Genomic DNA, 13,714 nt, shown 5'->3' with positions numbered 1-13,714 from the left:
TGAGGATTCAAATAGGGTAAGCATTATTTTATTTGGTCATTTCTCTTTAATTTTCGATTAAAATAAAGGTCATATCACATGGAATAGCATTGGGTGCCATCTTCCACGATCTTCTAAGCATCTCAAAACCTAATAATCTAAAATGAAATTCAATTGGAAACATTATTATACATCCAGTGTGGATATCAAGACAGAAAAGCTTGCAGAGAATAATTTTGGCAAAGCAATCTGCATGCCTTGTGGGTTTTGACTGTTAATGGTAATGCAATATAAAATATTTCGGGTACGAAAAATACTCCAATTGCAATAAGAAAAATACTACATTCTTATTATAAATAGGCAAAAATTAGAGAGATAACATTTGTTAGGGACATGAGCAAAGCGGGTGCAAAATATCACACTGTTTAGTTTCGTAACTATAACACATAATGATTGCAGGTAAAAAGAAGAAGTGAGGGATACTAATATTATTGCTTTCAATTCTTTTCTTTTCCAGTGTGTATTGTGATCACACACGGAGTGCTTTTTATATAGAGCAACATCTGTGACAAACCAAATAAATGAAATGATTGCCACTTTTGAAAACATTACACAACAACAAATACATCACTATTTTCAAGTCTTCCTCATTGTGGTCATTCATTCTCACAATTTTACAACACTCCCCATTAGATGTCCGCATATTAACATTAATTGCCTTGTTAAAACTTTGCTCGAAAAAACCCAGTAGGAAAAAACCATAGCAAAGGAAAAAGAGTACAACTTTACTTGGATTGTTGATATAGTGTTAAGCATGCTTATGTTGCCTGGTTAAAACCTTGATAGGAAAATCCTAGTGGGAAAAATCTTAGTTGAAGGACAAAAAGTACAAAAAGCATGCATCATGGAATCTCCCTCTGATATGTATCTTCCCTTGATTCCGCATTCTTCAAATTTAATTGATTGGTAAGTCGACGTAATCCAATACCTTGCACTAACTTTTGAAACGTGCACTTTGGTAAATATTTGGTGAACATGTCTGCCAGATTTTCATTGAAACGAATTTGTTTGACTTCAATAATTTTAGCATTCTGAAGCTTATGTGCACTGAAATTTTTTGTAGATATGTGTTTAGTCTTATCGCCCTTGATGAATCATTCCTTCATTTGGGCAATACATGCTGCAATATCTTCATGAATGACAGTTGGAGTGTTTGTCCTTGAAGGTAGACCACATGAATTCCGAATACCATGGATCATTGATCTTAACTAAGAACATTCACGACTTGCTTCATGTAAAGCAAGTATTTCCGAGTGATTGGAAGATGTAGCAACTAATGTTTGCTTTGTTGAGCGCTATGAGATTGTTGTATCTTCATTAGTGAACACATATCCAGTTTGTGAGCAGGCTTTATGCGGATTAGAGAGAAAATCAGAATCTGCATATCTAACAAGGATCTAGTCCTTTGTGGATTTCTCTCATCTGTTGTCCCATGAAGGTATCGTAAAACATCTTTGACTTTCTTCCAATGACGAATTGTTGGAGTAGAGCTATACCTTGCTAACAAGTTGACTGCAAAAGCTATATCTAGTCTAGTCCATTGTGCTAAATACAATAAAACACCTATTGCACTCATATATGGTACTTCTGGACCAAAGACCATTTCATTATCTTCTTTTGGATGGAATGAATCTTTCTTAATGTCCAAAGAACTAACGATCATTGGCATGCTGAGTGGATAAGCATTGTCTATGCCAAATCGCTTCAGGATTTTTTCAATGTAAGCTGATTGATGGACCAAAATTTCATTAGCACAATGCTCGATTTGCAGGCCGAGACAATATTTTGTTTTTCCAAGGTCTTTCATTTCAAATTCGCTTTTCAGATACTCAACAGTTTTATTGAGTTTTTTAGGGGTTTCAACTAGGTTTATATCATCGACATATACTGTCGCTATAGCAAATCCAGAATTTGATTGAGAGCTTACCTCGTGGTTTGTTAGTCGTTTTAGGCAACTTAAGTCATTTTGAGACATTCATATATATGTCAGTATCTAATTCTCTATATAGATATGCGGTGATGATATCCATAAGTCGCATTTCAATTTTTTTTTGAAACCACCAAACTTATTAAGTAACAGAACGTAATTGCGTTCATCACAGGATATTATATCTCTTTATAATCAATTCTAGGTCTTTGTGAAAAACCTTATGCAACGAATTGTGTTTTGTGAATACCCATTTGTTACCTATGGGGTTTACACCAAGCGGGGTTTGGACTACCAGTCTAAAAACACTTCACCTTTCCAAGGAATTTAATTCTACTTGGACTGCATCTTTCCACTTAGGCCAATCTTGTCTCTATTTGCATTCATCAATAGAGCGGGGCTCACTATCATCACTTAATATGATTTCAGTGGCTACTGCAAATGCGAACATATCATCGATGATTATTTCATTTCGATCTCACAATTCGTTAGTACATGCATAATTTATGGAGATTTCTTTGCTTTCATGTACTTTTGGACATGTGTCTCATCAAGGACATTTTTCTTTCCTGAAAGTACAAAATCATGAATTGTGGATTTGTCATTTATTTTCTTTTCTTGAATGATTTCATTTGGATTCAGTTGTGCCCTCATCTTTTTCTTTCAAGGGGCTGAATCTTTTGAACTTGGGAGTCTACCAAGCTTTAGGCATGCACGAGATGAATAATTTGCTACCATTTTATTTTGTCCAATAAGGACATCAATTCTTGCAGGCGTATTTGCAGCTGATATATGTGATTTTGTCGCTTTTGTAGCATCATTAAATGCATATGGCATTTGATTAGCAATACTTTGAAGGTGAACGATCATTTTCACTTCATTTTCACATTGAGTGTTTTGTGGATCAAAATGAGATAAGTTGGGTACAACCCATGTCAGCTCTTGCCATTTTTCTGGAATGATATTTCCTCCCCTTAACGACGGGAAGACTATCTCATCAAAGTGACAATCCGCAAAACGAGCTGTAAACATATCACCTGTCAAGGGTTCCAAATATCTAATGATAGATGATGAATAAAGGAGGAAGAGGCCCTAAAGACATGGGGACTCAACCAATCAAACAAACAAACATACAAACTCTGCTCTCAAGTCAAATTTGCATCTAAAAGCTGTAATCAGCCCAGATCTCAGTCATTTTCAAGATATCTCCGTCACAAAAGCTATCTTTTGTCTTGTTTAGAAGCTCTTCTATCACCCATAGTGGCGTAGTATCGATTCCCTTGTGTAAATTGGTTTACCATCCATCATTTTTTAGCATAGAAACCCCTGTAAACTCAAAGAGAAGTGATCGCAAGAGGTTCAACCTTGTTAGACAATGTGAAATCTTGCCTGAAACTCTTTGTTTGCTTTATGAATTTGTAGATCTATTACTTAATGCATTCTCCAGTATGTATTCAAGTCATATCCGCTTGTTTTCCTACTTTAAAAGTCTTATTTGTATCTGGATCTGGTTAGTTTAATGGATATGCTTTCATTTAAAACCAATCTAGAACCAAACAAATGACTTAAAGGATATAGACTCCCCTCATTCGAATATACAAGACTATGAACTGAAAGTCCTTGGTCACAAGGCAAGAAAAAGAACTTAAAGTGGACTTAACCCATCCACGACAATCCTTTGATAACAAGAAGTCCGAGTAACTTGGGGTGCAAGTAATCGACTAAACACAATCTTATTCTACATCTGCTATACTGAGATAGCAGTGGCACACCTAGCACTTAGTTGGTTTTGATTGCGAGCCTCAAGGCCTACACCTAAGGCCTCACAAAGGCATCTTTCAAAACTAACTCTGTCCTCCTCTTGCAGCACATTCGCAGGCAAGAACTCGACTACACATCTAAAGTGCCAATCCCTTGGAGAGTTGTGCTGAATGCCGAGGAGCCCTCTTCGAAGAAATCTTCGTCCGAACACCTATATACTTGAGGGTGGAGCTATGAATCATGCTAGTGCTCGTGAAAGAGTGGTGAGTGAGGGAGAGTAAATAAAGCAGTAAAATAAAATGCAAAAATCAAGGTAGTCAGGCTTCAGAAGTCTGGAAGGTAGCAGCTGCCACCGGGCACCTCCTCGGGATTAAACAACAACTGACCTTGATGGGGTTATGATTCTTGAGGCAGTTGCCCCAGCAACCGACGTACCCGAAATTTAATGATTATGCAATATAAAATATTTAGCCCTTAGAATTAAAATATTCCAATCAATTCATCACTCGAAGCCTCCCCAACTCCTTTAAATCCTGCCACCTGCTTCAGACTTCACACCAAAGACCACAAAACCCAGCTTTTTTCTGCATCTACTAGCCCCGTTTCTGCTTCATGGATTCAAAGAAGTCTAACAAGATTAGGGAGATTGTTAGGCTCCAACAGATCTTAAAGAAGTGGAAAAAGCTAGCAAACGCTCCTAAAAACACCACCACAATCAATTCCTCATCAGCTTATAGCATAATTAATAATGCCAATAGCACCACAACTAGTACTAGCAGTAGCAGAAGCATGAAGTTCTTCAAGAGAACACTCTCTTTCTCAGATGTTTCCACGGCTCAAAATGTCATCGTGCCAAAAGGGTTTCTTGCAATGTGTGTTGGGAAGGAGCTGAAGAGATTCGTCGTCCCAACTGAGTACTTGGGTCACCAAGCTTTTAGGATTCTGCTCCAGGAAGCCGAAGAGGAATTCGGGTTTCAGCAAGAAGGTGTGCTCAAGATTCCATGTGAAGTGTCAGTGTTTGAGAAGATCTTGAAGATGGTTGAAGAGAAAAGGGAGGTCTTTTCCTTGCACAATGAGTTTGGATTCATTAATGCAGAGAAAGACATGATTGATTTTTGCTCGTCTCCATCAGATTGTGAGATTACACCTCATCGCCCTCAAATGTGCAGATGACGAATACTTTTGATATATTTTGATATTGTATGCTCTTCACCATCTTTTTCTTCTTCTTTCTTTTGCTTTATTTTGTGAAGATAAATGTAATGGAAGAAGGCAGAGTGTGATTAGAGGAGGATCTAGGGTTGGATACTAAGGTAGAGTTCTTGTTCTACATGGAAATTATTAGTTAATAGTTGGATTGGAGATCTTTAATTAAGATCCAAGTTATGTTGTAGCTACCACCATATTAGTGCAAATGATATGAAACTTCCATCTTAATTTGAAGAGCCAAAATTTTATTCAGTTTAAATTTAAATGTCATTGTAATTTTTGTGATTTTCATCCTATACATGAATGAGTGACAAGAGGAAAAAAATCATGTCCAAAAATTTGACTCCAAGCCAAATAGGAGAGAGTAAAATCAGTGGTAAAAGTGAGGAATCAAATAATCTTCATATGATAAGTTAATTGATGACTTTCTTTGTCTTGGAAGAAAACAATATCAAGACAGGAATGCTGAGAACTGGAATAGATGACCATTTTCCAGTAGCTAGCCAATACATTTGAAGAAATGGCTAGTTGTTATTAGCAAATAACAAATCGAATGGTTGCCCAAGCAAGAACATTGATGAGCTAAATGAAGCGGAGTGGGAAACTGAAACACCAGTTCAAGCACTTATTTATTTACTACCCAAGAAAACCCAACAAAAGAGTGCTATTTTCATGCGACAATTTTTTAGAGTAAGAATCTCACATTGCCTAATACTCTCTCTGTTTTATTTTCATGCTCATATTCCAATTAATATGGTAACAGAGTATGCTACTCTTGGGTCCAACCGCCCCGCAATATATTTGTTCAAGTTCTAGAGTTGAAATGTTGTCATACGTGAGGGAGCTTGTGAGAATTTTTCTACACCATTACAGTAAGCTTTGCATGGTAGTTTAAATAATCTTTAGCCGGTCACTCTTATTGGTTTGAGGGTGAATCTTAAATTTCCCTGAACAATCTCACATATCTATTTTTCAGGAACCAACTCAGATGAGTAATCAAGATAGGCTAGCTCCAAAATTTTAAGTTATGAGCTGTGCTACATTTATGTCTATTTGTATCATCTTTCTAATAGAGATAGGGTCCATAATATATGGTAAGAATAACATTTTTGTTAAGTTATTAATTACAGTCAGGCAGCACTGCAGTCCACTGCAAAGCAGATGGTGCCTCTTCAGATTAGGTTTATCAAATGCTAAACCAAAAAACAAATATAAATTAAGTCATTTGATCAAGGCAACATGTCAGCCGCCTAGGCATGCATATCTTGATTTCCATTTCCATAAATTATAGCTCTTTTGACTAGCTATCACCTTATTGCTTAGCCAAGTTGGGAACCGATGAGAAACTACTGGACACGCAGGTTTTGCAGAGAGACTTAAAAAATTTCCAAATAGCAGCATCTTCCAATAACCAATGTTGTGCTTTGTTTGTACTGGTAATTGGACTTGTGGGAAATGCAAGTCGCATTTGTTTTTGTTAATCAAAATGCAAGTAGCATTTGTTTTTGTTAATCAAACTGCAACTATATTTAACATAAATAGTTATAATAAGGCAGTTTAAGGATTGTAAGTTATCCTTTTGCTGCCAGCACTGATCATGACACTGAAACCTCAAGCTTCAGCTATTAAAACTCACATGCAACTCCATTACTTGTCCAGTATCAATCTTTTATAATTCAAACTAACATTTACAATAAGGGAAAAAAATGAAAATTTAATCATATAGGTGTAAAGTTCGCATATCCGCGCATCTTTCATAAAAAAAAAAAAATGGGACTCTGCTAATTTTTGTTCATTTGTTATATAGTGGGATATAGATAAGAGAGTTGTTATTCGCATTGTAAAAAATCTTGAAGTGATCATGTTTTGCGTCATAAATAAAAATAAGGTTTGTCCTAGGGCTCAGACAACCAACGCACATCACTCTACAGCCATCTAAGGACTTGAGCCCATCCATAGCAATCATAGCAATCGTGTGAAATGCCACAGGGCACAGCCGAATGCCACCAACCAAGAATTGCAATAATTGTTAGTACCAAATGACCGATCTACCCCTGCTCCAACTCAACGATAAGATATATCGAGGTTAGCCACCTTCATAAAAATTAATCTTATACAAACCTCAAGTGATTCTTCAATCAACCCAACAACTTTTCAGCACAACCCAAATTGATTTTCAACAAAGTCTCTAGCCCTTGAGCTACAATCTCAAAGCCTTCTTTTGAAGCAAACACTACCCATGATCCCTGAGATCTAAAACTCTTGTAGCTATAGCACCTACGGTATGATTCGATTGACATGCAATTCCGACCATCTTGATCACTTGATTGAGGCAATGTTGCCCTTTTAGTCCAGTCTGATAACAACTTTCTCGGTGGAATCCTTTAGCATTACCTTGTCCTAACATGGTTTGAATCTTACTAGAGTTTATTACCTTCTTTATATTTTCAAGTTTATTTACTTTTCAAGTCATGTAGGCTGGCTTATCAACCTATAATCACTTTTGTAAACATTTGTAATCTTACTTCCATCATGAAATGATTACATCCAATTTCCCTTTATTTTCATTTCTACTTTCTTATTCAGTTATTACTTAAGCATACACTTACTTTGCACTGGATTTCAAGTCCTCGTTCACTCAAGGAATAAAAAAAATCTTAACTGAACCAATGCCTCACTCGGTGCACAATCATTTGGGTTAAGTAGTCAGGTTTACGCACAAACATAGCACAATCTTACACACATTACTATCTGCTGGCATCCTCCAACAGTGGCATGTGTATTCTCTCCTTCTCTTGAGCCATCCGGCGACATTGAGGCCGAAAGCAACACTTGGGGCAAATATATGTTGAACTGAGTCAGGCTCCGTCCGAGTTTTGACACCAACAGGTTGAACATTTTTAGTATTAAAAAATTAGGGTTGTTTAATGACTATTTTTTGTTTGTGTTTAGTTTGTATTTTTGTATTAGAGAGAGAGTGGGAAGGAAAGTACATGAGAAAAATGAAGGATCTAGAAGAGTTAAGGATGCTCATGGGAGAGATATAGAAGGACGTATAATGTAAGGTACACAAAATGAAAACCAAAAACTAATTACTAAAATCAAAATAAGTTGTTTTAACTTTCAAAATTTTGTTTTAATTCTTCCCCTCGCACTCCACATTGTCTTGATCACTCATTTCCAACCATATACTTTTCCCCCATATCTCAAACTCAAAAAGTAAAACCTAAAAACTAAAAAAATACAGAAGAGGTTATCAAACAAACTCATAAACTAATGTTTTTGGGTTCCAAAAGTATTTGAAGAGCTTTTTCAGGATTAACTTGTTTTACTAAGAATATTGATTAAAAAAACATTTTATCTAAAAGCACTTCTCAAACGATCCAATTGCTAATGTTTCCTAGAAGCGAGATAAGCACTTCTACAAAAACCACTAATAAGAAGCGTTTTGTTTAATTGCGGGTCTATTTCAAAATGCTTTTAGCATCATTAATTACACACCACATTTTTACCAACCAATGCGTAGTTAATTCCTAAGACCATCTCTAAAGGAGATGTTAAAAATGCCACATAGACATATAACAGTAACATATGACATACCATTTACTCCAATCGACTGACATGAACAAAGAGATATCAAATTTGAAACTGTTTTCAAATATGGTTTTTGCTATTTTCAAAGGCATTCTACTTGTCTTACCTTAAATGCTAGCATATTTAAGTATTATTTTATTATTTTTAAATCAACAACAACCCAACTTTTATTATTTTTGTTTAAAAAAACATAAAAAAATTTAGCATACCAAGTGAAGGGAAAATATTGACAGTATGCCAAATTGCCAAGTCATCCATTAAATTAAAAGTTGATGTTTTGAATTTGACATTTTGAATTTGACGTTTTCTTTGGAGATGCTCTAAATCAATTCAAGTAAATTAATTGAGAACAAAATGACAAAGAAGGAAGAGGAAAGTAAACCAAGATAAGCCTTATGACATATGAAACGAAAATGATTTGTGTGATATGTAAATCAATCCAAGTCAATTAAATGTGAACAAAATTTTTTCTGTCATGTCATTATTCTGAGTCAAATTTGTACACGTTCTTGGTTATACACATTCTGCTTCTGCCTAAAATAGGAGAAGGTTAAATAAAAAATTACTTTACAGCAATTTGTTAGATCTTTTTCTTCTTATCATTCTTCTTATAGTTTGCCAAAGACCTCATCAAAATATTCTCAAAATCCTCTTCATCACAAGGGATTTTAAGCGCACCTTCCTGCTCAAACCCATACTCCTCTTCCACTCTATCCATCAAAACCCTAAAATCCGGTGATGACAAACAGCTCATGGGGATGACAAACCTCCGAAGCTCGGGCCCCACGTAAACTGCCAAGAACCCTTTGGGAACTTGCATCATTGAAGCTCCCCCACGCCGGCCGTCGGACAATTCTCCGGCCAGCAATGACCCATCGGAGTTCTCACTGGATTCCAAGAGGCTTATCGCCATATTCTTCCTGGTAACAGCTCCTGGTTTGTGGTTTAGTGGGGGCAACCACACCCACAGGCGCTGAATGTTCATGTTCTTGGGCCATGCAATGTGCCTTGCTATTTGTTGCTTCATATTGCACTGCTGAGGATGAACGATGACGATGATGAATTAGTTATGGATTCGGATATTGGGTTAGAAAGTTGGAGAGCTATGCATGCAGCAGAAAAGGATTTTATGATTTATAAGAAGAATTCATATTTATTTACAAACGAAACATTCTTTTCTTTCTTTTGAGTGTTTTCGCAGAGAAAAAGTTTCTTACAATACAAGAAAGAACTCTTTCTCTGCGAAACACAAGTTTTGAATTGGAGACGGACTGGTCATGATTGGTTTGTGAGTGTTCGTTAAGTTGGCTGTAATGTGGTGACATATAAAGAGGAATTCAAACAAACCATTCGAGACCAAATTTGGTGAGTGCTCCGCCATGCAATTCTCACAACGACATCTATATTTGGCTTGTTTACGTGCTTATACGTGGCGGCCATTATGTATTTGGTCAATTAATAGTTAATAGTTAGGGGTTTGGCTTTTTTTTAGCATCGTTATGGTGTAATGATAAATTAATGAGCTCATGAAATAATTTCACAAATTTTCTTTATACAATTATGTGTACCACACATTTACGAATCAGATTTATTATCCACATTTTTTTTATAGCATGACGAGATTATTGAGTTTTATCACACATGACATGTGTGGTTAGGAATGTAATCAATAATTGTGGGGTACAATTTCTCCATTATGCTAATGTTTTATGCGTGAATACTAAATTTTTTTATCCAGAATTACAACATTCTACTAATCTTTTACGTATTTAGTAAACACATACAAATATAGAAGATTGCCCTAATGATCGGTGGTGTTCCTCGTAAAGCATCTCGGGCTTAAACTCTCTTCCCCTTTCTAGTGTAAATTATTTAAAGTGGTAATATTATTACTTGTATTAATAAACTATTTATTTAGTAAGCTTTTTCAATTAAATACTTAAATAATAAACGTTAAACTCAAAGGCTCAATACCATATCATTTTAGATGTAAATATAATATATATTACCACAGAAAATATAAGCACGTATTATTTGTAAGGTGGCACTGATACATATGTTAGCATTAATCTTTCTCTTTGGCTCTTTCTTGAAGGAACTGAAAGTCACAGCTCGCCTGTTGTCCATGAATAATTGTTTTGGACTAGAACACACAACTGGAATACCAAGCACTCTCGTTGGACGAGATAGAATCATCGTTGAATCATTTTTATGAAGATTTTAGAAATTCTTTAATTATGTTCGTTCATCGTACATCGTGTGATTATTTTTCGTCAGGTATTATGTTCAATTTTAAATAATATAATTTAACATAATTTTTTATCGCACGATATAAAATGAAATGATAAAATTAAAGAATTTTCGGAATTCTTACCAGGAGAATCTAAAGAGGAGCCTATCTCTTTTTAGACCTCATGATTTCAGAAAACTGTGATTATTTAACTTTTTTTTGGTTGAACTGTGATTATTTAACTTTTGTTTTGTACTTTCTTCTTTATCGTTGAATTCAAATCAGAAAGTCCATCCCCATTTTTTCTTTTGGACCATGAGTTTAGGATAACAGCACTCGAATAATCAGATCCCATTCACTTTGACATTTTTAATACAGCCGTACGGACGTCAAAGTACTCAAAACAGAGGCATTTACTTGTCACCTTGTACATTTTTTTGGGCTGGACCAATTAAAACATGCTTTGAACTTTTGTTTTGCTTGAAGATAATTAAAAATACAACTTGGTGCACGCATCTGCATTAGCCAGGGTGTAAAATATGGGAGAGATCGATCATAACAATACGTGGGCGATTGGATGATAGGGATTAAGCCTTACCTAGCTAATTAGAAATTGAGGTTTTGACTTTGTGAGTTACGACAATATGAAATGCTAGCTTAACTCTAATGATTTCCAGATGTATATCCTTTGCTGTACTCCTAACGTTGTTAACTAGACGTCGGACACAACGATGGGCACGACAACTAGTCGAAGATGCACAAGCACATGGGAAATTATTGTGTATTGTGGTTCAAGAGCCATTTTAGTGCATTGGTTTTCTTGAACCTGAGTTTGAATATCTCTTTTTGTAAATTAGAATATCTTAAAAGTATCGTTTTTTTTTTAAATTACAGTATAACATATATGGATGGATTATTAATATGAATGTGGATCTATCTATGTTAGAAATGTAAAACAAATGTAGCATGAAAAATGTGGTAGAATAACATTTTTTTTATCATATTATCATAAGTTGGTTCAGTAACTTTGCTCTTTAACCATATCATACAATAATTTTTCCTAGCTCATGAAGATTAATTTACATGGTCGGATATTTTGCGTGTTCAATCACATTTTGGTCGTCGAATAATCCAACTTTAATGGAAATAAATCCATATAGATAAGTCCTAAAATTTAGTGGTAGAATCCATGGAAATAAATCCGATCTGCATGCATGTACAATTAATAGACGGTTAGCCCATTTGATTCCAGAATTTATTAGGTAACGAATTATATATTTTGGTACTCAATCATTGTGTTTGTAAATGCTGTAATAAGCTGGTGATCACCCTATACGTACTCGATTCAAAACTTTAATGTATATATAATACGTGCGTGAAGATTCCATCAAGCCGCACTTGGAAGCCTTATAAATACACCTCCTCACATTCCTGAGGTTCACAACATATATATCATGACATATGTTAATAATATTACAATCCCACCATTTTCATCATCGATCTCCATCTATCATTTTCTAATGGCAACTACAAGCAAAAGGGTCAAAACAATCATGCCGGCAATCCAACTCAAACAAGTAATGAAGCTTTGGAAGGCCATAAGTTTCAATGGAAAATCTTCTCCTGCTCCCTCAGGTTTCCTTCCTGTTTACATTGGGTGGAATCGAACCCGGTTCCTGATCCCCACCCGCTACCTCAACTTTCCGATCTTCGCGGCTCTTCTTCGGAAGTCTGGGGAGGAATTCGGTTTCAAGGCCAACGGAGGCATAGTGTTGCCGTGTGATGTTGAGTTCTTCAAAGAGGTCTTGAACTTGCTTCAAAAAGATGAGAGAAGGTATGGGAGCCTAGAGGTACCTGAGTTCTTGAAGAGGATTTCTGAGGTTCGTAATTTTGATTATTCCTCTACGATGTGCAGCAAGGAAGATAGCCATAGTTGCGATCATCATCAGGGATACTTAAGACCTTTGCTGCAAAAAGCTAGGGCCTGATTGTTACATGGATATATTTTTTCTTTATTCGTGGTGGGTGGAAAATTGTGAATATCATTCACTGTTCTCTAAATCTCCGTCTATGCATTGTCTTGATTAATGCCTAGACGTTTGAAAATTAGGAAATGACACCTAGATCTGTTGAGATGCCGCCTAGACCGCCTAGGCACCTGCTCAGACCTATATAGGTTGTGACTCACTTATACATAAAATAGATAACTTTCATTTTACATTTAATTTTTTTTCAATAAATTGTAAGAGATCTGTTGAATACTTAAATGAACAGACATTATATGCTTGTTCCCTGTATTTTCATTATGTTCCAATACTTCATAATGCATATTTCATTCTATTTTGTAGTTCATGATAAAATTATATATATTTTAAATATAAACAAACACTTATTTACACAAAATATAATAGATTTACTTAAATTTACCTAGTCCACCTAGATGCCCGCCTAGCCTCATAGACGTTAGGTCTCGGCTTACCGCCCGACTAGCGCCTAGCGTCTTTCAGAACCTTAATATCATTCAATCTTTCTTTTATTTCTTAATAGTTTGGGCAATCTAATTTATAGCTTTGAGATTCTAATTTCATTGTTGTCCGCGTATATGGACGAGAATTATTGTCTTATGTTGTACTTTGAATTCAAACTTATATTAATTGGCATTCTTCAATATTAATGTTAATTATATGATGTTTCCCTTGGGGGTGGAATGTTGGATATGAGAGTAGGAAAGATGAGATCAAATTTTGTGCACTTAAAATGAGTGTGATCTCTCTGTAGCTCAAATTATATATTTTAAATGAATTTAAATTGTTAAGAATCAATAACAAAAGGAGTAGGACATCCGCTGTTACACTACGTCAACTTCTACATATTGTAATATATTGGCATAGCAAAAATCATACTAACTACTAACGACCAATTGGTAAAAATGCTTCAAAAAATAATTCTCAAGT

The 13,714-nt window shown here is 35.4% G+C and overlaps 3 protein-coding genes across 3 annotated transcripts; 2 read left to right on the top strand and 1 right to left on the bottom strand.

Annotated features, from left to right (window-relative positions):
- The first annotated feature begins 4,339 nt into the window (after window positions 1-4,339).
- LOC103967662 (auxin-responsive protein SAUR72-like) lies at window positions 4,340-4,900 on the top strand. The gene has a single exon (XM_009380939.1). It carries the CDS (start codon window positions 4,340-4,342, stop codon window positions 4,898-4,900), a length of 561 nt encoding a protein of 186 aa, XP_009379214.1.
- Window positions 4,901-9,019: 4,119 nt separating this feature from the next.
- Window positions 9,020-9,790, bottom strand: LOC103967688 (auxin-responsive protein SAUR24). The gene has a single exon (XM_009380982.3). The coding sequence runs from the start codon at window positions 9,555-9,557 to the stop codon at window positions 9,111-9,113; it is 447 nt and encodes a 148-aa protein (XP_009379257.1). The 5' UTR covers window positions 9,558-9,790; the 3' UTR covers window positions 9,020-9,110.
- Window positions 9,791-12,313: 2,523 nt separating this feature from the next.
- Window positions 12,314-12,748, top strand: LOC125471764 (auxin-responsive protein SAUR50-like). The gene has a single exon (XM_048572483.1). It carries the CDS (start codon window positions 12,314-12,316, stop codon window positions 12,746-12,748), a length of 435 nt encoding a protein of 144 aa, XP_048428440.1.
- Window positions 12,749-13,714: the final 966 nt, after the last annotated feature.

The sequence above is a fragment of a genome, unplaced genomic scaffold, assembly GCF_019419815.1.
Source record: "Pyrus x bretschneideri cultivar Hongxiangsu unplaced genomic scaffold, Pyrus_bretschneideri_v1 Contig61, whole genome shotgun sequence".
Classification (NCBI taxonomy): domain Eukaryota; kingdom Viridiplantae; phylum Streptophyta; class Magnoliopsida; order Rosales; family Rosaceae; genus Pyrus; species Pyrus x bretschneideri.
Note: the sequence above shows the minus strand (reverse complement) of the source record. Positions and strands in the feature narration are given on the sequence as shown.

Excerpts from the sequence above, each read along its gene's own strand:
- LOC103967662 (XM_009380939.1), top strand. The coding sequence starts at position 4,340 with ATGGATTCAAAGAAGTCTAACAAGATTAGGGAGATTGTTAGGCTCCAA.
- LOC125471764 (XM_048572483.1), top strand. The coding sequence starts at position 12,314 with ATGCCGGCAATCCAACTCAAACAAGTAATGAAGCTTTGGAAGGCCATA.
- LOC103967688 (XM_009380982.3), bottom strand. The coding sequence starts at position 9,557 with ATGAAGCAACAAATAGCAAGGCACATTGCATGGCCCAAGAACATGAAC.